We start from the raw sequence: 23,907 nt of genomic DNA, 5'->3' as shown, positions 1-23,907 counted from the left end.
GGAGCGGAGCGGAGGGGAGGCCCGCCGCGCTGCGCCCTCCCCTCTTGCCCCGGCTCTTTGGGGGCTGGAGGGCTCGGGCTGTCGCCCGATTTGCTCCCTCGCGGTCTCCTGCAGGCAGCCCTGGGCGCTGGTGGGGGTCCTCGGAGGGGACCGGCTTTCCACCGCGGAGGATAAGCGGGAGTACCACGGGAATGGAACGACGGGGTTAGCCGTAGCCCAGAGAGACTTCCTCACCTACGATGGCACCCGTTTTACTGTTACTGCTTTCAGCGGGTGGATAAAAGGTTTGGTCTTCCCTGACGATTGCTTGCCTTCTGTCGCTTTGCTCCACTTTTTGTGGCCGCTGGCAATCTGACAGCGCAATGATAATAAAACCGTAGCCTTTTGCTCGCGTGGACGGTGACCACGCTAACCGCAGCGCTCTCACAAAGTAACGTTTTAGCTGCCTACAGAGAGACGACACTGACGTACTTAACGGCTGGAGCACTTCTATCACACACAGAGTTATCCAGATAAAAATTAGACTGATCGGCTCTTTGGCTAATTGCATGACTCTGTCGTGTGCAACTGTGAAAATAACGGATTGCTTCATTTTTCAGGGGTGCCTCATAATGGATTTAAAGTGGAAGTGTCCAAAGGAATAATTCTTCACTTGGTGGATGAGGTTACAAGCTGGTTACCTGGCGACCGGATCGTCGTTGCCAGTACAGATTATTCTATGCATCAGGCTGAAGAGTTTAATCTCCTTCCTTGCCCTGAATGTAAAAGTAATCAAGTGAAAATTGACGGTACGAAATATTTTTATCAAGCTACCCGTGCGTGGTAAACATTTACGTTGTCTTGTCTTTTACATTCTACATTTCCTTGTCTTTTTAGCTAGTTTTTGTTCCATAAACATATGGACACGTATGAGAGCTGAAGGCCCCAATATTATGTTGGGACTTGAAAGTCTGACCAGAGCCAGCAGTCCTTTGTAGAAGCCAGGGGAAGTGCTGATCTCCTCTGGGCTCAGATACTAACAACTGGGCACGTCTCCAGACTCAGTGATTGCTTAAATGAAAGGTGTGCACTTGCCGAGAACAATGCGATAAGGAAGATGCCGTGCTCACCCTGAATAAAAAGGTTTCTGATTTTCACAGGCAGCCCACTGTATCTTCACATTGGAGAAGTCATAGATGGCATTGATATGAGGGCAGAGGTTGGTCTTCTGACTAGAAATATACTTATTCAAGGAGAAATGGAAGACTCCTGTTATGGACAAAATCAGTGCCAGTTTTTCTCCTTTGATACATTCGGAGGACATATTAAAGTGAGTAATTTTTAATGCATATGCCTGTAGGTGGTTTCAGATGGTTCCTGTCCTGGACTGTAAACAAGCAACTAGAATTGTGTCTGGGGAAAAAGTATACTTGTCTGTGAAGAAGGGAAAAGTTTGTTGGCCTGTTTTGCAAAACTAGACTTGCAATGAGTCTGTGCTATTTTCTTCACCGTGTATGCAAAAATGTACCCTTCTCCGGGCTAGAGGGGATTCTTTAGCGGCATCACTGTCAGCAGGGTCAATGTGAAGTTACATAGTTCATGAGATGTCACTGAAGAAATTGTGCTTCTTGCAGAGCAAGCCTGCTCCTTTCATGGCTCAGAGAAGTGCTAGGTCTCGCCCTGTTGTGCTTTGCCTTCTCTTGGTTGTCCCATGTGGTTTTGGTGGAGGTGCAACGTTTTGCTGTTGCAGGGACTTTGTGTAAAATTACTCCACCGCCAGTTGGTGGAAACTGGGGAGCTGTGCAGGTCTTGCCTAAAATCACATGACAGAGATAAAGTTGCCGGGACATAGACCCTGGTGGTAAATGCCAAAGGTACCTCAAGGGGGTACTTCCTGCGGCTGGCAGAGGTACCTTGTCTGTAGCTGTATCACACGCGGCTATTGCTAAATACTGCACACACTGTTTGGCAGCAGTTCCTTGGCAGCCCTGTGCCCGTAGGTGTGCAGCCGCTGGCACACTGCTCTGCGGGTGCTGTGCTGCTCTGAGTCAGAGCAGGGAGCTGACACCTCCTTCTGGGATCAGGCCCTGTTTTACTCTGCGAGTGTCTTGCCTAACGAGAGGGAAAAAAAAGTGTTTTTCTTTTTGCGCATGTTTATGTCGTAATGCTTTACTTGGATCTACGTTTGCCTCAACAGATCCTAAGAAATTTTAGCTCTGTTCACATGTCAGGAGTGGAATTAAAAAACATGGGGCAGCAAATCCTGGGCAGTTATCCTGTGCATTTTCACTTGGCTGAGGATGTGGATGAGAGAGGAGGATACGAACGCCCAACGTACCTCGATAACCTGGCTATCCACCACTGCTTCTCTAGGTGTGTTGCCATACATGGAACTCATGGCCTTCTGGTAGGAGACATATTTTTTTAGTACCAAGTTCATTTCTTTGCTTAGGCACTGCCAAAGTGTAAGAGCCATTTGTGATGTAAAGAGAAATCAGAATATTGAAACAAGGCATCTTTTCCCCAAGAAATGTCCCAACTTGTCAACTTCATTTGACTGGTGTTCAGGTTAGGACAGCTCTTTGAAATGAATTTCAGATTCTTAGTATTGCCCAATTAATATTATTAAAGGTGTGATCAGATATAGTAAAACCTTTGCCATGGTTATTCTGGACAGTTTGTGATAATAGGAACTTTCATTTAAAATTAAAACAATGGGCTTTAAATGGACGCGACTGAAGCAACGGACCTTTAATTTGCAAAGGAGATAGATAGAAAAGACAGCAGTTGTTCAAGTCAGGGCAATGTGAAATATATCCAAAAATATTCACATGACAAAGGGAATGAAATATGAGAGGGACAGACCCAAACGGCTGCTTCAGTGCCAGAAAAGCCCTCAGGAACTTGGCTTTGACCTAGATCCTCACAAGGGCATTGTGGAGAGGAACTTAAAAAAAAAAAACACAAAAAAGCCATACGTGTCCCAGCTGGCAAAGGCAGACTCCCGCGCTAGTCCCAACAGGTCCGGTTGCTGTGTGCTCCGCAGAACCCTGAGCGGTGTTTTGGTGTCCGTGGGCATTTCCTCATTCACCTGGTGTATGCTCAGGCAGAGACACTCCCTGAACTATCTGTGACCTCCCGTGTTTTTCCTGACAACTTTTTCTCTACCCTGGACATAAAGCTGTGTAAGACATGACATAGATGCACTCTGGTGGGACCCTCCAGTGAAAGGGTCCCCCCCGAAATGTTGTATTCACAAAAATGCAATGCTGGACTTGTACACCTAGGAGCACTTTTCATGTACCCTAAACTGGATTTGTGTTGTCCAGATCACTCAAAATTATTGATTGCCTTCTCATACATGTGATTTGCTGTGGCTGTAGAGCCTGCTTTTGTGTACAGAACCTTTAGGTGGCAGGAGACTTGCCCAGTATGTGTGGTTGTAGTTTAACTCAATTTCTCCTCCTGTTGGTATTAAACCTCTGGAACTGAAGGAACCTGCCTGGGATGAAAAAATGAAGCCTTATGCTAATATTGGTCCTGAGAAGAATGGTGCGTGGTCTTGCTCTTTATCAGAAGTGAAGTTGTAAAGGGTTTATCTGGATGTGTGGGATGCTATAGTTGTGAAATCAAGAACCCAAGCGTGAGATCCAGCCCCCTCCCGTGTGACTGCCGAGGGCTTTGAGTCCATGAATCAGTGAATAGATTTTACAGCGAAGGTTAAGTATGTGATTCTGTGGAAGAATCATGTGGTTTCAATACAGTCACTAAGATAAAGAGTAATTAAAAGGTAATAAAAAGCCCTGCTTTAAAATAAATTAAAATAATTTGCAGTTCGAGAGAAGAGCACGTGTATCAGAGCAATGCAGTTAAATAACATAGGTGGGTACCCATTTCAGCATCAGATAATGAAACTTCAACCCTTGAGGCAGAATAAACCAGATAAGTGGGTTTTTCCTCCTCCCGTCTTGACAGTTTAGAGGATGTAACTTTAGAAGTACGTTGCCGGAGTGCTGTGGTTTGGACTTAGCTGTGTACCGGTTGTGCAGTGCTTTCTGTAAGGTCCTTCTCCCATCTGCTGCTCCCGTGTGCCAGGCTTGTGCGCAAGCAGCTTGGGTTACTCACTGTGGCTGGGAAGCAGGCTGCGACCTGCCTCTCGCTGCCCTGGCACACGTCAGGCATACACAGACTACTGTAGTCTTTCGTGTGCATAAAGGTCACTTATATTGTGTTGCTGAACTATATATAATTCAGCATTTAGAGGCATCTTAATCATCTGGTGTTGGACACACCAGCGGGGCTGTAGCCTGTGCTGTGGACGGTGTTTCATGCTGGCACATCCAGTAATATGCTGCTGTCACAGTGCTGCAGGTGGGCTCGTTTCCAAGCTTGTAGTTTCTATCTGTGATATGCCAGAATTGATCAGTTACTGGGGGTTTGATCTAACGGCATGGAGCCTTTTCTTTCAGTACAAGTGTAAGTGATCTTTAAATCATGTTATTCCCGGTTAGGAGAGTGTTCAATGTAGTTTCGTGTATGTAAGTTTTCAGGGCTGCCATGCGATTCTGAAGCTGTGACGAATCATATTAATTAAAGCTAAAATCTGGTTTTGGATACAAGGCTGGTTTTTAATGCAGCTGTCTGAAGCAGAGATTAGCCAAACTTCAGCTAAATTCAGACGAATGAAGCTCTACAATTGAAAAGCTGTTTAAAACAGTGAGCAGTTTGTCGTTACAGTTTCTTTCCAAAAATAGTCTTCCGTGGCCTCCTTAGCACAGCTTCTGCCCATCATTTGGAAGGGTAGAAGTAGCCAGGCTTACAGTTCTTAGCAGACTGGCAAGGACACTTGCATTTTTATCTAAATCCATTTCCTGTCTGTATTTCCAAGACTCAGCTGGTAGGGACACGTTCAGTCTTGCTGCGTGTAGGTTCTCCGTTAATCCCCTTGTAGCTCACTCCAAGCTACTGTACCTGTGTGCAGGGTCTCGGTGGATTTCCAAAACTGTATCAGTTAGGAGTTGGGTACCTAGTTGTGTTGTGCCTTATTTTTAACTCTCTCTTGAACACCTCATTGAGGCAGAAACAAGAACAGCAGATGACAAGTTTGAGGGGTGACTGCCAAGAAAACAATGAAATCCAGTAGAGATATACCTATGGGGACTATCCTGCTTGTGACTCCAGATGTTATGTACAGTTGCAGCCCATTACGGGGAAATCACAGGATACGAATCTGAAATGGATTTAGTTCAAGTGTCCCTCTGTATACAGAAATAACCAAGTAGGTTAATATTAGTTAATCTTGCAGTCTTACACGGACATAACTGACGTCAACAGGAATTTCGTATGCCTGAAGAGTGAATAAATATGCTGACAGGGATCATTTGAGTACAAAAAGTTAAGGTTTCAGTAAGATGTAGTAACAAATAGCTGGTATTTTAACTAGCCTGATTTTGTATTTACATTTAAAAGAAGGATTTCTGAATTTATCTTCATAAGGCTGTACATCAAAGGAGGCTTTTGCTAAGTCCTCTCAGTCAAATTAGGGTTTAATGCAATATCCCTGTGCATGTCAATTAATATTAAATAGACTGAAACAGTAAAATACCATCTCTGCCCAAGCTGATCATTACAGGAACGAAGGGGCCCTGCACCTTCTAAGAGTGGAGGAGAAAGAACAGAAACCTCGTTAATATAAATTACTTCACATGGTGCATTTTAAAGAATTTCTCATTTTATTTGGGAAGTGTTGCAGTCATGAAAATTTCTGGATTAACCATCCTAACTTGTTGGTTTATCACGCAACACACACTTACCTTTACGCAGATATTTACTCCATGACACTGAATCAAATATTCTCTCTTAGAGCTGAGGGCAGTTTTAAATCCAGTATTTTGCAATTTTCCTTCAATTATGCATGCGATCTTCCTCAGAGTAATTTTAATAGCAGTTTGACTGTATAAGAAGATCAGTCCACAGTTATGCAAACTGCATGTAGTTCAAGTTAGCTCCAGGACTGATGCCTATGGAGGCACTGCTTGCTGTGCGGAGGGGCGGCAAAACCATTCCGTGAGTGTTTCAGGAATTTATTGATAAGCAAAGCACATCAGTTATAGTTCCTATTACTGTTAGCATTGCGATCTATGGCCTGCATACTTTTTTTCCAGGTAAAAGACACCATTGGCTATGACACTCTGGGGCACTGTTTCTTCCTTGAAGATGGGACGGAGCAACGCAATACTTTTTATCACAACTTGGGCCTCCTCACAAGGTCGGGGACGATCTTGCCTTCGGATCGCAACGAGGCTATGTGCCTTGCTATCCGCAGCCATGTCTATGGGAATTATGTTCCTGTGCCGAGCACCGACTGCATGTAAGTGCTCCGGGAGCTGTAGTCAGGTTTTGTGCTTACGTTGTGCTTTATGGCTGGGTCCCAAAGAATGCTGTGGTGAAACTTTTGAAAGATGCTATTTGATATTAAATGAAAACTTGTAGCTTTTTCTATCATTTCTCATTTTAAAATAATTTAGCTACTTGTCCATGTTTTGCTTGTGAAGATATCTGTTAACACTTGCATGGTTCCTAAGCAAGGAATGTTTGCTGCTGGTTATTCCTGTCGCTGTTTCCTAACAATCATAAATACGTTAGAGCACTTTGCTCATTTCTGAACCCCTTTCAATTCTTTTTAAGTAGGATGTTGAAGGCTCCATGAAAACTGTCTGATAAATGCAAGTTGCTTCAGCCCTGGTATGGGCTGGCAAAAATACCGCTTACTACAAAGGGAGTTTTTGCCTTTTTTCACCAGGGCTGAATTGGAGCTGGAGCATCTAGAGTAAATTGGTCAATAGTACATGAGTGCATGGCTATCTAGAGTGCATCAGGAGATTTAGTGAGAATGCAGAGATTAGCATAAACCACAGTGAGCATCATTTAACAATAAACAATATCCCGATATAGCTGAGAAAGTTAGCTTCTATTTTGGAGACTGATGAGCTGTAACATGGGCACTCAGGGACCCAGGTGTTGGTTGGGCTAGTGCTTGCAAGCAAGAACACAGTTTAGCCAAGGCAGTTTGTATTTTCATGTTTTCTGGAAGACGATGCAGTGGCCAAACTCTACTTATTTTTATTGGCATAAATAATCCAACTGAATTAATTAAAATTATTGTTGCTGAAATGCTGCAGTTGCTTGTATGGTTAATACAGATTTATTTTGCACCTATTTAGTGGTTCTGTTAATCCAAAGGAGTGTGGATTCTTGATTACGTAATAGTTAAGGTGGATAAAAAATGATTGAGATTTTCTGCTTAGAATGATCAAATTAATTGGTACGATCATGAGAAAAGGTTTACAGTGGTTTTACATGTGGTCTTTATTACTGCAAAAGATGTTATCAAATGAAGTAAGACAACAGATGACAGTGTTTTCATAGCTATATCTGGCTTCTGTTTGTGCCACTACTGATCTTCCCTCTGAAGCAAAAACTCCTTATTTGAACAAACGTCAAAATAATATCTCCTTAATCTCCTGCTTAATGAGCCATTTGCAGCTTGCAAGGACATTTCTTTTGTTTTCCCTGTAGAAGCTTCATAAACCCATAGAGAATCCCTGCCTCCTGCCATTGCCCCTGAAGTTCCAAAAAACAAACCAGAAGTTCACTTTTCAGACATTTTTCAAAGAAAAAAAAAAGACATTGGGTTAGAGTATGGATTTTGTGTTAACGCTCTCATATAATTTACAATAGGTTCAACATGTGGCTCCATAAATGTACATGTCTGACATTACTAGATGGTTTTTTTTCCTTAAAGAGTATCATTAAAAGGTTGTGTGGAGTTTTAAAGTCAATAGGAGAGTTGTGGCTCAATTCCAGTGCAGTGCTATGAAAATGTATCCCTTCCTGTTTGGTAACTGCTTAGGATCATTTTGATTTTGATTTTTCAGGGCTGTCAGCACATTCTGGATTGCAAATCCAAACAACAACTTAATAGAGAATGCAGCAGCTGGTGCTCAGGTAAAATCATTTAATGGCAAGAGCTACGCTTTGCCTCCAGTTCCCATGTATTCTACTCTTACTGATGTCATTAGTGTGAAGGCAATGAATTTTTAGTAAGCCAACGTAAAATTTGGATATGTATTTCTGCAACCTTTGTCTCTGTTAAGAACAAGTATTTGCCTACAGTTCTCACGCTGATTTCTCCCACAACTGTAGCTGGAAATGGTGTGTGATGTCTCTTAGTAAATGTTGATTTTTATTAGTAGTTAATAGTTAAATGCCCAATAAAACTTTATATTTGTATATATACTCTCTACTTGTTATTATCTCCAATGTTTACCCAAATCATGTTTCTGTTTAATGTGCCGGTATAGAGGAGGCTATGTTTTCTAATAAACCACCTGAATTTCACTCACAATATATGCATTTTTGAAACCCATGTGTATGTGCCCCGGGGACCCACCGTGCATGCCAAAGGATAAGTAGCGAGGTGTAAGAGTATGGGCTGGTGTGTGTCCCCTGGGACTCAAACCTTTGGCAGGCTCAGGTTAGAAATCTGGCCAGGATAGTGGGAAACCTAAGTCCCCAGGATAACCTGTATCATTAATTGTACTGTCCCATTTCTTGGACCTCCCTTTGTCTTTTAGGATGTTGGGATATGGTACCTCTTCCACCGGGTTCCCACTGGACAGTCCGAGGGGCAATATCCAGAGGGACAGGCTGAACATACCCCCTTGGGAGTATTTTACAACAACAGAGTCCACTCCAATTTCAAGGCACGTGTATGATTTTTATATGTTTCTATCAATATAATAGCATGGCATAGGGCTGACCATGTGTGGTGCTCTGAAATCAGATGATCACGGGTGTCTTACATTTTGATAAAGGTCTTTTAACACTGTATCAAGACACAATCAACTTTTGGGGGTGGTGCTCTTTCTAATGATTAAAGAGGGAGCTGAGCAGAAGGGGGGTCCCATTTCAGGCACTTCAATTGGGTGCCTGTGTTAGACGGGATATGCGCAGGCCATAGGTACAGCTACTACTAAGTGAGATTTAAGGAAAGACAGGCAGGACACTGAGCACTGCTGTTGGCCACAGTGGTGCAAGGATATAGGGGGATGAGCAAAAGTCGTTTATGCCATGGTCTGCTCATCACCTTTGAAAAATGAGACCAAAAATTCAAGGGTAATTCCAAGAAAAACACCCCACCCCCAAATATACTATTGACATGAAAACATAACCTGTAAGCTATAAAAAAACATTTTTAACTTATTTCTCAGGATTCTAGATTGAAATCAGTGCTATTCTCTGTGCCTTGTATATTTTACATCTTGGTCCATGACAGCTGCTGCTTTCACCCAAAGCCTTTAAGTTGGCTACAGCAGCTCATGTTCTCTTTTGACTGTCGGGGGACTCGTCACACTTTATTTAAAGCCTTAGTTCTTAGCAACACTCTTTTTCCAAAAAGTTATCAAGAGCTTGGCAGAGTCCCTTATTGCTTTCTGCGAGGGAGGGAGAGTGGGAGTTCAGTGCCTTGCTTTGGGTCAGAAGACAGCCCAAGATGCTGATGCATAACATATGGCAGGGCAGGCTCTGTCCTGACTTCAGCGCGCTACATCCTGTGCTAAGGTCATGCTGAGCGGTGCCAAGTGACACCGACAGGGAAGAGAAAGCCCAGGCTGCAGGCACTCGCTGAGCCTGCACGCACTGGCTGCCCACGTTCATTGATAAAAATCTGGGATCTCTGGTCTGTGTTGGGTGGTCTGTTAAAATAATTGGAGTTGCGTGCATTTTCAGGCTGGTTTGTTTATTGGAAAAGGAGTAAAGACAACGAGAGCCAGCGCTGAAGATCCCAGAGAGTATCTCACTGTCGATAATGCCAGGTAAGCACATGCTGTATGGCTAAGTATTTTGGATAGTTGTGTTGCTTCTTGGCTTCTGCATTGTATTTAGCGGATCATTAATGCCTCATTATGGCTGGAGCATGTGAAAAAAACACACAAGCTATCTCTGATGTGCAGAGGCAAATACTTCATTGCTATGCACTGAATTGTTTGTGTTATTGCTGACCAAAAATAATACATGTGTGCTTGGGGTTATGAGGACTAAGCAGTGAAGCACATAAAAGGGGATCCAGATCCCATTAGTCCATTAGCGGGGTTTGTAAACTCCAACATTTCTTATTAATTACTTAGAAGAACTTACATCTGAAAGATGACGTAAGAGACTGCTGAGACTGGTCTAGGATTAATGAGGAAAGTAAAGTAGCCTCAAAGCTTTTTGTCAGCTGCTTTAAAATCTCTGAGGTTCCTTTTGCAGCATGGAAGCAGGTAAATTAAGGCCATTTTCTCACTCACTGCAGCCCTGTGGGTTGATGGGAGTAGGCTGTGGCAGAAATCAGCCACTGCTCCTGGTCAAGCTTTGGATTTTTTCCTCCTCCGTAATACCCTGTCAATGCCACATATGATGCTCCCATATGGCTGAAGGGAAAGGGTGACTTTGTGTCCCTTTGTGAGACTTCCCTGCCAGGGTCATCCCCTTGGGCACTGAGGAGGCGGCACATCCCTTAGTACATCAGCTTGGAAGAAGTAGGAGGTGAGGGTAGACTCAGAAAATGCAAAGGTGATTTTTTTCCAAACACAGCACAAATCTACCATTAACTGCCAGTGTGGCAAGAAATAGCCTGCAAGTAACTGAGAAGCGCCCGGTTCCCAGGGCGAATCATTTTTTCATACGGCAGCTTCTCTTTCAGCAGAGGCAGAAGCGTATGGAGGTCTGGTCTGTACATGCAAGGAAAGCAGCTCCAATTACTCTCTTATCTTTGCTGAATGAGATTCTTAAAAGTGCCTAATTGATTTTCTAGCATCAGCCCAGGGATTCTCAATGGGCCTTGTAACGACAACTACAAAAGGACCCAAGTGACTTGGGAAAAATGTTTTCTATGCCTCTAAATCACACTGAATCAAATTAAGGAGTAGCTGTGGGCCCACTGAAATCTAGGGAGGAATCTTCTGTTGATTTCACCGGGGCCAGAATTTCGCCCTTATGAATGTTTCTTGTTTTCTGCTTTGTACCAAAGCACAGAAATGAAATCAAGCTAATAGCCTGACTCTGATCCAGGGCATATCACCTCTTTAGGCCCATCATGCAGATATTTGGAAGCCAAATGAGGTCTTCCAGGCACGACCTCCTCTGTCTGAGTTTGGTTCCTATGTCTCCTGTGCCGCACTAACTAAGCTTCTTGCTTCAGGTTTCGCCCACATCAAGATGCTGATCCTGAAAAGCCACGAGTTCCTGCTGTGATTGATGGTCTTATTGCTTTTAAAAATAATGACCATGGGGCCTGGGCCAGGGGTGGCGACATTATTTTCCGCAACTCAGGGTAGGTTACTGTAATTACGTGTTGTATCATTCCCCTCACGGCAGACATAAATAGATCTGTAGGTCAAATTCACTGCAGACACTCCTCATCATTTACACCGTTGTGTTTCTTCTGTCCCAGGTTTTCAGACAATGGAATTGGACTCACTCTGGCAAGGTAATTTCTTAAAATGGACCTTCTTCCCATTTTTTCCCCTGATGTAACAGGCTCATGAATGGAAGATGAGGCACTCCCCCAGTAATTACTGTAAGACACAAGAAAACCTCACATTTCCCTCCCAGACCACATCAGGTCTTCCCTGCGCAGCCGTTAACACAAGGAGCAATTTAGCCTTTCATTCTCTTTGCCTCAGCATATCTGGGGAATACATCCTAATTGCCAAATATTTCCTTTTGGGCAGTAGGTCCTGAACCAGTAGACTAAACATCTGGCTCTGCATTTGGGGAGACTTCTCTTCTGCTCTAGCCTGGTGGAGCAGCATTGCCCATAGCTCAGGTGTTGCTAGGGCGGAGTGGCTGGGATGGTCCAACAGGGTGGCACAGCAGGTCTCCTGCCTCCTCTGCTGTTGTCTACCATGCTCCTGCTGCTTCCGTCTCCACCGCTCTTGCAAAAGACCTGCAAGAATAAGCCATATCTAAAGCACACTGCAGGCAATAAGAATCAGTGATATTTGGCTCCTGCTTCAGGGATGTAGCTAAAAATTTGTAAAGCAAGTCAATATAGAGAGCAATATATATATATATATAAGGTAGAGCTGGTTTTACCCAGACTAAGTAACCTGTATCACTGATGCCCGAGCACTAAGCTACCTAGGCACTAACTTGCTGTTTTCTAAAGAGATTTTAAAGCAGGCTGTTTTACTGGTGCGTGTACTTTTTTCCAAATGAAGAAAGAAATTCTACTGTGTCTGTAGTGTAATTAAAAGTGTTAATTAATAAGTTGTGCTGTGCTGCATAGTTACCTGGTGTTTCTTCGCTTGTAGTGATGGGACTTTCCCGACAGATGAAGGCTCCAGCCTGGAGGTTACATGCTCCATTTTTGTTGGAGAAAGCAGCAACTTTGGCTCCCAGGGAGGCCAAAACAGCTACTGGGGAAAAGGGGCAAATGGAGAATACAGAACGCTGCCCAGAAACAAGTGAGTTATCCTGCCATTTCTTGGCATTAGCGTAAGCTAGAAGAAAAGCCTCAGGAATGAATGTGACTACCAACGAGTAATTTATACTGGGTGTTTAAATTATTGTACAGGCCAGAAATAATAAGCATCCAAATAAACACAGGCCAATAGCTTGAGAGCGTTCTGGACTGAATGTGTTTGATTTAATTTTCTGCTTAATTTATTAGTCACTAGAGAATGCATTAGAGAATCTGAAAGATACCAAACGGCTTTTGCATAGTGCTTCAGTAGCACAGTGGCGAGCTGATGGCGCAGCTCCCATACACCGTGCCACCGTCCCTCCTGCCAGCGTAGCTGGGCAAACATGGTTGGTTTGACAAAAGAGAAACCATTTTTCATTATTGCATCTTATTTCTCTTTCAATAGCTGTATGTTATTTTCTATTTTGATAGCAGCACAGCCTCCCGTCTAGCAACCGTGGTGCCTACCCATATCCCCATAGCAAAATGTGCTTCCCCAAGCCTAAATTCTACCCTAATATATGTTTTGGGGGATGCTCACCAATTATTAAATCCTCTATGAGGAATATAAAATAAAGTAATCAGCAGTACTCAGCAGACATGCCACACACACAGCCCTGACTATACATGTCTCAGCCATAAGTGACACAGGAATGAGTTCTGTGTAGGACAGCAAGAATAATCAGAGCTATCCTTAGTTATTATCGGTGTTGTTATTTTAATTGCAGTTGCAAAAAACTCCTTTGCAGTTCAAACAAGCTCTAATCATCTGTGATATTGTTAAGCAATGTACTTTTGGAAAGGAGTATGCCAAAACATCTGATATATGTCCTTTCATTATGCCATAGTGCAAAATGGGATGTAGGGGTTGTACCAGACCCAACTACTGAGAAAACAGCTCTGGAAATTGAAGAAGAATTATTTGGTCAGGAAACACTGTTTGTGCCTGGTGTTTCCAATTGGCAAAGTGTTTCTGGATCTCTGGAGCCAACCAGTAAGAAAAAACAACAGGGCTGGGGGGGAATCTGGGCCTCAGTGCCCCCCAGGCTGGAGAGACCCTGTGTGCCCATGTGCTGTCCACTTTGGCTTTCATGTCTGAACAACTCTTTCTGGACTCAGTAGGCATTGACCTACCCTTCCATGCCACTACTAGCCAGCTTCATTACTGTCTGTGAAGCTGATGCAGGCCACCCTTTAATCAAACACAGCTGGGGCCAAGCAAAACTCGGTACCTTCTCAAAACAAACCATGGAAGGGGCAGGTCCTTACCTGTGACTCCAGTGGTGTCTCCTTCAACACTGATGTCTTGACAACATGTCCACAGACCAATACTGCAGAAATCGCTTTTCTCTGTGAAATGCTGTGGACTAGGTCCTAGGGATCTCATGTGAAATGGCTTGTACAGAGAGGAGAAACTGTGCTGCACCACTTGGTACTTGCTTCCAAGGAGACACTTGCCCCCAGGGAGTCTGACTGATACTGTTTTTTCAGTCATGCTGATGTTTTCCTGAGAAACCCATCTGCCCTGGAACAGGGAACCAGGTGGCAATGCTGCCACACAGCCCTTTGGGTCTTTCTTGTGGTGGTGAACTCCTGGGTTCAAGGAGGCGGACAAGGGTTTTGAACTGCTTTACCCCAGCTTACAAGACTTAGGCAAGCTTATGAGTAATTTTTTTTGGCTCTTGAGCCTTATCCTGTAGAGGATGTTCAGCAGAGTTTCACCTTTCATTAACTGTGTGATGAGTGTCCAGATCCCAGTTTGGGGAAAGGAAAGGTGGTTTAGCTACTTCTTAATATCTTTCTGTGCCTTCAGGAGAAGACTCAGAGTTTGTCCAAGCTTTTAACACAGGACCGTATTTGGTTTTAAATCTCACAGGACGTTCCCTATTCGTGGATTCCAGATTTATGATGGGCCTGTCAGGATGGCAAAATGCACTTTCAAGAAGTTCACCCCAACTGTTGACAGATACTCAAGTGCCATCGGGTTCTTCATGAAAAACTCATGGCAGATAAGCCCCCAGAATAATGTGTCACAGATCCTGATGGAGAAAAGTGTAAGTAAGAAAAGCAGAAATGTGTGCTGTTAGATGTGCAAGTTTTTGAAGTTTTTAGAAGTAGTGAGGGATATATCCTAGAGCAGGAATTTCCAAGCAGTGGTGCATGTTACATTGGTACATACCATCAATTCATTTTGCAACACTTTTTTTTTTTATTTTAATGAAGGTTATTTATAAGCCAGTAAAATGTGATGGTATCTTATGCCTGGGCAGACGTACATAAAACCAGCTGCATTAGAGGAAGAACACCACTCTTAGCTGGTGCAGCATTACCAGCTTATATACGCTGAGGACCTGCTGAGGACCTGGCCTCAGAGGCTGAGAGGGACACAAATGAGATGTCAGGAAACAGTAAGCTGCAATACAATTCTTATACAGAAATAGCAAAGCCATGACCCAGTTTCTGGGGTCAGCAGTGAAATTCCTGTTGAGCACAACAGGGACTTCCCTTGAGCTGTGACAGCAGAATGGGGCTCTGTATCTCTGCCTTGGCAGGAGCCGTAGGATGCTGAGCAATTCCAGTCCTTGTCCTGGATTCCTACAGGGATCGTGGCCCTGCACGCTTGGCTTGGGAAATGATAGATGCCACCTGGCTTGCTCCCAGGGATCATAACCTCTCCTTAGCTTTTTTCAAACAAGGTCCATGCTTGTTAAGATGTCCATGAACTGTAGTAACTTTGGCTTGAGGTTTGACTTTATGAGGAAAATTTCCATTGCTTTGGGATTGACCAATATCACTCCTTCTGGCAAGCAGCTAGTTTGTCCGTCCCCTCTCTGGTACACTTTAGACCAACAACAGGAGGGTATTTCATGAAACGATGATGTCGATTGCAGTCACTTGACTGCTCCTTTAAAGAAAACACAGTTCCTCTGTATTTCAGTAAAGAGATCTTAGTTACCTTAGATGCTTTAGAGAGCTTTGGAACAAGAATAAGGGCTAATTTGTCGTATCTTCTTTATGTCCTCCCTTGGGGAAATGGTTGTAAGATGGCCGTGGGGAACATGAATGAGAAAATCAACCTGGAACCGGGGAGGGGAGCTTAGAGGAAAATGTGTGATGAAAAAGTTCGATCGGTGGAATGGAAGAGAATGGAAATTTTCCTCTAGTAATGGCTGTAGGACTCTGTCCAACAGAATGGTTTCAGACAGATGATATCTGTGCACATTAGCAAAGGGGATGATTACATCTTGAATGGCTGAAAATGCAGCTCTTTACTACAGCTGCATCATTTGAGGCCAATGAGCCTATTAAATATCCCAGCATTTTTTTGTCTGGGAGGCAGTTTAGTACTGCAACACCTTTAAGATCTGAGGTTTTCAAGGTAAAAATGGTCAGAAGACTTACTAAATAATTCTGCAAAATCAAAATAGCAAAGCAAATCAAAGCAAAATTCAAAGCAAATCAAAACAGTACAGTGTCAGCCTATTACAAAAAAAACCAATGACATTATCCCAATAATTATTTATTGTATGTACATTTCCAAGAAATATGCATTTCTGAAGTTGGTATTTTGCCAACTTAAAAACCATTTATGTTTGTAACCACCTGCATCCCAGCACTTTTCACTTTGATGCTGTTTTATCTGGATTGAACCCAGATGCGCTAAATCTTATTTCAGACTTGAAGGACCACGGTTAGTTTATTGTTTTGTTGCTAATTGCTATATGGGACAATATGTTTTTGGCTAGTTAAGATAGAGCCTGTAGAGTGTTTTAATTAATTTTCCATCTCCAGGCTTCGTTTTATGACTTTTTAAAGGGTAGCTAAGTAATAATTCCCTAAAGGACAATCATTTTACAGTTGTTTTTCAAGAATAAATTAAACATTACTGCAAGTTGTATAGTGATGACAAAACTATTAGTCATGCTGAAGGAATAATTATATAATTAATCAGACTAATCAGCAGATCGGTTAGAAAACAATATAATAAAGCCAGTCAGGTCTTGTTTAATTCCAGCATAAAAATAACAGTCAAGTAGAACAGAAGACCTAAACATTACGCTCCACAAAAAGTATTCTTGTTGCCTTTCCATTGACAAACCTAAATCTCACATATTAAGATATCTCTGCATTTATCAATGGCAACATTATTGCTAGGCTTGTTTGTTTTAAAAACAGTGCTTTTAAAAAGTTATTTCAAAGCAGTGAAAGTAGTAGTTGGTCTTAGCCCAGCTGAGGGCATGACTGATGGTTATGATCTCCTGTAGATCTGGTTACTGCCAGTCAGTAGGACTTGGAGAGCTCAAAGGAGATGGCCCCAGCCCAGAACAGAGCCATGCCCGAACAGGACACTTGTGCATCATTTCTTAAGAAGACCCAATATATCTCTTTTTAGTCATAAAATAGTAACCCATTCATCCCTCTGTCCTTTTGCTGCACAGCTCCTGTGGAGTCAGGTGAGGAACAAGAGGTTGTACGTGACCTTTTGGGCTCCCATGAACAAGGCCACCTCCGGCAGGTGCAGAAGACTCAAAAACTGTCCCAATTCATAGCCATTGCTAATAGTCCCTCTGGTTATTTTTTCCCTGGAGCCAGGAACTTAGCGTGGATTCAAGCCTGTTCTACTCCTGGCTGTGCCAACAGTACGGCATCTCTGAAATGACTTGTGCCAAAGAAATCCCAGCGGTCTGCGTTGGGTGGGTTTGTGGTTCTCAGAAGAGCTCAGAGGGGCCAGAACTGGCTCCTGGCTGCGGTCTAGCGACTCCCGTGGGATTGCAGTCCTGCCTAGCTGAGAGATCGGCGCTTCGTAATGTTGCCTTTACTATGTTTAGCCTGTGTTGTCTTAGCGCTGGGTTTCTGCATCAAAGCAGAAATTTGCAGACAGTTCATGATGGGAAAAAGAAAAGCAGACACTGAGTTAAAGACCCAGTCTGTTATCCCAGGAAAAAGAGGACAGCAAAAAAACCCCCAAACCCTAAAGAGACTCCTGACCAAAGGGAACTTGCAGGGTGAGGGCTTGCATCACTCCAGCAAGAGTAAAAGCCATGCTAAGGAGGGCAGAGTCCTTGGGTGGTAAAATAGAGAAAAATACACACTGGTTAAAAGTGGTTTCCTTAAAATGCTAACAGTGATACAGCGATATGGGTTTTTTTGGCAGCTTGTGCCAATACTTGAGTTTTAGAAAAAGTTGCAAGTTATTATGATGGTTTCCAGTACGTTATTAATTTTTAATATAGAAAGAGTTTTCCACTGCAGTCTTCAGGACTTGTCTGTAGCTGTGTTAGGTGTGCTGCCTTTGGACAAGTCAAGTTAGCATATTCCTAAGAGATTACGTACTCACATAACCATCATCTGTCAGGTCTCCCTGTCAGGCTTCAGACAGGTAATTCAAGTACCCTTTGTACCATATCACTCCCAGGTAGTCCACACCTAGTGAAAATTAGGTGTCTGAATAGTAGTGTGGTAGCTAGACACGACCTGTCTCTGCACCTTCTTCCAGCTCATTCCTAGCTCCACGTGGACATACCTGACGAGCTGAGTCTTTGTTCATCTGTGTTCACTTAGAAAAAAATATATGTTGCCATAGTTGTAACTGCAAACTCAGTGCACCCCTATCCCGTAGTCTACAAAAGTAAGGTAACCTTGAGACTTATAAAAGAAGTGACACTGCTCATTAACATTTCCATTTCATTTCTGACTTTCAGACTTTTTAGAGGAGTATGTTAGAGATCAGATTAGCATTAGCACCAAAACTGTCTGCTGCTAGATGGAAACACTGAGAGAGTTAATCAAATGTAAGCTGTACTGGCTGTGCCTTAGTTTGTTTTGAAGTACAGCTGACTTTGTTCTCCTCCCCAGTGAAGTGCCCGTTTTCATATTCAACTCCAGAAGTGCACTGTCACAAAGTATTTATAATGGAGCTTTGAGCTGCAGCACAGTGTTTACATTTTTTTAATATCTCCTCTTTTATAAATCAAAATGAAAGAAAAAACCCAACTTTTGGGATCCTCCTACTTTTCCAAGTAGCCCTTTGGGCAAAAATTTTCTGCGGTGCAGTAAGAAAAGGTTTTAAAAAAACTCAAAAATGCACGTTAAATTTCCATGTGTTTGAGCCTCCTTTAAATGAGACTGCTTCAGGTGTTTGTTTATGAGACTCAGACAAGATGGTGACAGAAAAGTGGTTCTAGGCTCTAATTTAAATTTAAAGGAATAAAGACTTTCATTCTGCAAGGAGTTCTTGCTGCAGTGGTCATTCTTTTTAAGCCAATGGGACTTTCCATCTAATTCAGAATCACAATGACCCTCCTATTCTCCTAAGCTGTTCTGTTTATTATTGTTAAAATAAAGCCTTTAAAGCCCTTAGTAAACTTGCAGCCTAATCCTGCTGACCCTAATTCTTACACATGTGCACAGTCCAATTAAAATTAGTTGGGCTAAATGGAACAAATTACAGTCCTTTGGGCCAGTGTGATCTAGTTGCTATTTATGCCGTCTGCTTTTATACACATTGCTGCAGATTCATTTAGAGTGCTTGACCTGGAGTAAGTATTTTCTTGATTACTTCAGAACTTAATCATCACACAATCTAATAATTTTCTCTGCAGACATTAAAATATTCCATGTTTTTTCCCTGAACATCTGCAGTTTCCTTGTTTTGCTGGATTTTCATATCAGGACAGAATCATTTACTCAGCTACTGAAAAATCTTGAAAAGAGAGCTATGGATAGTGAGGATAATGCTGCTTCCTGTTATTTCTCTTTCCTAAACAAAATTCTCCAGGGGTTATATTAGAATGTGCACAAGAGCCAATTCTGAGAATTGCTGCCACTTGTATGAGTTTTATAAAGGTTTTAGGAGGAACAATTAGAAAAAAATGGCACTCACAGAACCACTTAGAACAGCCATTGAAAATATGTGAGAGAGTTCACCAAATATCTAGTAATTTTTATTTCTTTGATCAGCTGTGATATTCCTCAGTAAATTTCATACACTTCTAGTACTTCTCTACCCGTTGAATCATCCTCTTTCCTTTGCCACCACACAATTTATTGCTGTGTGATTTCAAGGAATACATGGTTGTGTGGGTGCATTTCAAAGAACCAAAAGTCTAATTTTTGTGAAAATATCTCCTGGGATTAAGAAATGAGGGCGAAAACCAATACGGATGGAAATTTTTCTAAATAGACGAGGCAAAACAAAACTTTACTCAGACAATGGAGCTTTCTAGTTCTAGCTGTATCACTGTTTTGGCTGTTAAAACACTGCAAACCCAAGCTCCTTACTTAGAGCTAACCAGTAATTTTTCCTCTTATTTTCTCCTGCTAGGTTGGACTGAAAGTGTTTTTTGGCAGATCGGGCCAGTGGTTTGGAAACAATGATAATGACGGTGACAAAATGTCTGTCTTCCATGATCTGGACGGCTCGGTGACAGGGTATCCGGACACTTTCATAGGCAGAGCGGACAACTACTTGCTGCGTCACCCCGGGTGCCTCACTGTCCCACGCTGGAACGGGGTGATGTGTACCGGGAAATTTGCACAGGTAACACGGGGCTGCTGCAGGCAACGTCCCTGGGCATGTTGGGTGGGTGTCCTCTGGTAGTCTGCTGAGGGGTGATGGAGTGAAGCCTACTCAACACTCCATAAGATAAAAGGTGAATAAAACATTGGGTATAATTGTACTCCTCTCAGTGTTATCTGCCTAATTCCAAGGACTCAGTAAAGCTCCTGTTGTGTCACTGCTTGCAACCCATGGCTGTAAGGAGCCCTCTCTCTTCCCGTTGCCCACAAGAAGCTGCAAGTTGAAACTGAGTTGGGGGAAATTTTGGTGTTTTCTAGTTCTTGCTTCCAGGCATTTGTCCACCCTATCATGGGGCTCTAGTGGATAAGTCTGGTGAATCAAGTTTCAGTAATGGCAGATGTTACTTCTCTGATAGACCCCACTGTGTTCAGGATGGTGAAATGGGTGGTTGAGACACAAACTCACACTTATTTCAGATCCAGAAATCACAGCTGAGAGATGGTCAGTCTTAGGTCAGGTTGGTCAAACCTTCACAGCAGTTTTCTTCAGCACACTTGAGTTAGTTAGAGACTTGAACTGAGATGTCAACACCTTGGTAGAAAGGGCTGCAAATCCCAGGTAACCTTTCAGCAAGGGAAGAAAGAAAGAGGAGAATGGTAAACGGAGGGAAAAGGTGACCTCAAAATCAGGTTGTGGTACATTGTATGTTGCTCAAATTTCAACAAGACCTTTGTGTGGGGATAGAACATACTGTAAATATGACTTACCACAGCTTTCACAGTCACCTGTAAGAGATCACAGATGGCTCTCCTTGCTCTTCCACTCTGAAGGATATTAATGTATTCTCCAAAGAGGTATCTAGGCCTGTTTTAAAACTCCAGTTACTTGGAAATCTTGCCAGATCTCCTCTCTCCTTGTGTTGAACAAGCCAAAGATTAAGACTATGTGTGGTGGGCGCACACAGCACCATGTGGTTTGAGGTTGGAGAGTGGGTACTGGGAGCTCTCATGCAAGATGTGGCTTTTGGAAGGACCATTATGTTCTTCTGACCCTTGAGAAGAGCCCTGCACTGTCAAATAAAGACTGCAGTGGGGTGCACCGCTGGATATGAAAGGCAAGAATGGATTATGAAGTGATCTTAAGATCAGAGTTCATGAGATACAGCAGGTGTTATTTATTTGTTTATTTATTAAGAGTCTTCTGTGTGCTTGGGAGCATGCTACAAACTCTTGCCACATTGGGAGTCAGTAGACATTGCCCAGACATCAGCAGGTGCTGCACAGGATGAAACTCTACCTGAACTCTACACTGGGCAGTGTTAAAATTGCCTCAAGTGGAGCAGGCTCTCAGGTTTCCCTTTTCAACACGCAGTTTTGTGAGCGTGGGGATTAGCAGAGCCTGATTTCCTACAGTTGCACCTCAGAATGAGTTTCAAACCTGGACTCGTGGATTTTCCACACTGGGAGATTTCTGAAGGTACATTCTCTGTGGCTTCTCTGATGTGTAGTAATGTGTGGGCTTGCACTTCAGGTAGTCAGACACAGCACTCTGCTCCCCTTTCTCCAAGGAACTTTCTGCATTAAACTTTTGGGAATGCAATTATCTTTGAGACCTCTATGCCTACATAACATGTGCACAGTCAAATACAGATTATTCATGTCTCCTTAAGCTAAAAAAATGTATATGCATTTGCTTTAGTTGCACAGCAGAGAGCAGGAGTTGCTATTTAAGTGTCTACACACTGGACTTATGACTCCTGGTTTGCTATTGACTAGGCAGAAACAGGATTGGGCTCCTATGAAACACTCCCATTGAATTAGGATTTTGTCCTTGGCACTTAGTTTTGCTCTGTGTCTCTAGAGAAATGACCCTCTCTGCTCTGGCAACGTAACGGTTAAATTCAGAATTGTAAACAAGTAGGCATTTATATTTTTATTTCTATTAATACCCTCCCGGTTATGGCACTCCACATGGTGAGGCAGTTTTTCCACCATAGAAAATTTCCTTGGCTAGGTTTGGGCAAGCATAAACATTTGCTTCTCTGGGATCTGTTCCTTACCAGCGTTTTTCAACTAATCGGCATCCAGCAGGATGAGTAAAGTTCATATTAAAAGCTTCACTTTATGGGTTTTGGGTAGGGAAATATATGTATGTGCAGGATAGAAGAAACTGGTCCCGTGCAGCAGGATTTGGTTTAATTTGGAGGGTATGATTGTTGGAGTATTTCAGCTTAACCCTGATTCTCTGCACCTTCACTAACCGATGATTTGTTTGTGTGTTAAATTCTGAGTGTCATACTGCAAATCAAAAGCTTAAAAGAGTGAATCCAACTATGGAGAAAGATGGTTTGCTTTGATCTTAGCAACTCTATTACAAAATCTGTTTTCTTTTTCCTTCTCATGTAGCTCTGGTAGTCAAGAACTTTTATTCTTCCTCAGCGCAAGCAGGTGAAAATGTCCTTTCAGTTCAAGGAAATAGTGACTCCTATGTTACTGCTGAACTGAGCCCAAGACAGTCAGCCTAGGGATGGGCTACTTGGCATGGAAAAATGAGATCCAAGTCTTTCAACTAACATTGCAAGCAAATCCTTTCCAAGCAAAGTGCCTAGAGTTCAGTTAATTCCTTTCTGCTTGGTTTCTTTCATTCACTTTTCATGCTCTTCTTCTCCTAGATGTAACTTGCCTAGGAAAGGAAGTGCTTGGGCAAAACCGATTCCTCTGGCAGATTTCTAGCTCCACAAAATCCTGGGGACAGACTTTCCTGAGGGTGTTTTAATCTGCCAGCTCAGGTTGACATTCCCACTTTCCTACGGTTGGTTCATGGCCCTTCCTCCTCACTGTCTCCAAGAAGCGTCATGCCACTTTCCCCACATGGTGTCCAAGACCTTCCTTCAGTAGGGAGCACTAAGAAATGCCTCAGCTTTGGCTCCAATGTTGCCTTTCACCACCAAAGAAGGGTTCTGGGACCAGCTTAAAATCATGAAATTTACACAAGCAAAAACTATCAGGTCTTTTTGTCCTCCCCTTTTGATTCTGGAGCATGTAACGTTAGTGTTGTCCAAACAAGACCAACCCCTTTTTAACGACAGCCAAAACTCTCACGTTCTAATGTAAATAAAGTGAGGCTTTGAGGAAGAACACTAAATAGAGGGAGACTCATGGGGAAATCACAAGAGTTGGCAGCGCCATATCTTCTGGCAATCTCTGTGAGTCACTTGGACTCCGTCATCAGGACACTGAGGTCCTCGGTGCCCCGTCAACCTGACTTTCAGCTGTTGCAAAGGCCAGTAATAGAAGAAAAATGTAGGGAGAGGCTCATCCCATAGTTCTCTCCATGTAGGTGGGTGAGATTTTCAATGGCACTGAACTGGAGACTCCTCTACACCTGCACTACTTGTTAAAATGTAAATGAGATTCCTAAACCATTCCTGATTTTTATATAAATTGTAAGACAAGTGCCTTGGCTCCCACTGGGCAGTTGAAGCTGTGCATTTACTGCTTCCTTGCAGACTCATCAGGAGAGGCTGTGAAACTTCTCTTTTTTGCTATTAGTCTTTATTAAAATAAGCAGAGGTTTTGGCAGTACATGCTATTATCTTTTATAAGCTTAAAAAGGTGTTAGACAGTCATAAAAGACTGCCACATAGCTAAATTAGTGTCAATTTTGAATTAACAAAAAATTGATGCCTTGCTATTATAAAACACTTCCAGAAATGCTGTTGATTTTTCACCAGTTCACTTAGTCACTCCTTACTGCAGGCAGCTGAAATAGAAATTATTCCAATTCTGTTAACTCTGTTCTTACAGTGAATGTTTGTAATTGAACTGATCCTGCATCTCCAGGTTATATGCCTTCAGCTGGTATTGTGTACTCAGTACCTGTGTAGCTGGTTTTGGTACTG

General features: G+C 42.8%; 1 protein-coding gene across 1 annotated transcript in view; it reads left to right on the top strand.

The window, feature by feature from the left end:
- LOC104834732 (transmembrane protein 2-like) overlaps positions 1–23,907 on the top strand; it is a 54,366-nt gene that overhangs the window by 5,305 nt on the left and 25,154 nt on the right. The window contains exons 6-18 of the mRNA XM_010572295.1: positions 115–284; positions 600–788; positions 1,140–1,309; positions 2,177–2,386; positions 6,144–6,349; positions 7,917–7,986; positions 8,616–8,744; positions 9,769–9,854; positions 11,222–11,353; positions 11,474–11,509; positions 12,336–12,488; positions 14,364–14,541; positions 19,812–20,027. Coding sequence (XP_010570597.1) covers positions 115–284; positions 600–788; positions 1,140–1,309; positions 2,177–2,386; positions 6,144–6,349; positions 7,917–7,986; positions 8,616–8,744; positions 9,769–9,854; positions 11,222–11,353; positions 11,474–11,509; positions 12,336–12,488; positions 14,364–14,541; positions 19,812–20,027 — 1,945 coding nt within the window. The remainder of the gene's footprint in view (positions 1–114; positions 285–599; positions 789–1,139; positions 1,310–2,176; positions 2,387–6,143; positions 6,350–7,916; positions 7,987–8,615; positions 8,745–9,768; positions 9,855–11,221; positions 11,354–11,473; positions 11,510–12,335; positions 12,489–14,363; positions 14,542–19,811; positions 20,028–23,907) is intronic.

The sequence above is a fragment of the Haliaeetus leucocephalus genome, unplaced genomic scaffold (assembly GCF_000737465.1).
Source record: "Haliaeetus leucocephalus isolate CR32 unplaced genomic scaffold, Haliaeetus_leucocephalus-4.0 Scaffold339, whole genome shotgun sequence".
Lineage (NCBI taxonomy): Eukaryota > Metazoa > Chordata > Aves > Accipitriformes > Accipitridae > Haliaeetus > Haliaeetus leucocephalus.
The sequence above is the reverse complement of the archived record's forward strand: the minus strand, read 5'-3'. Positions and strand labels throughout refer to the sequence as shown.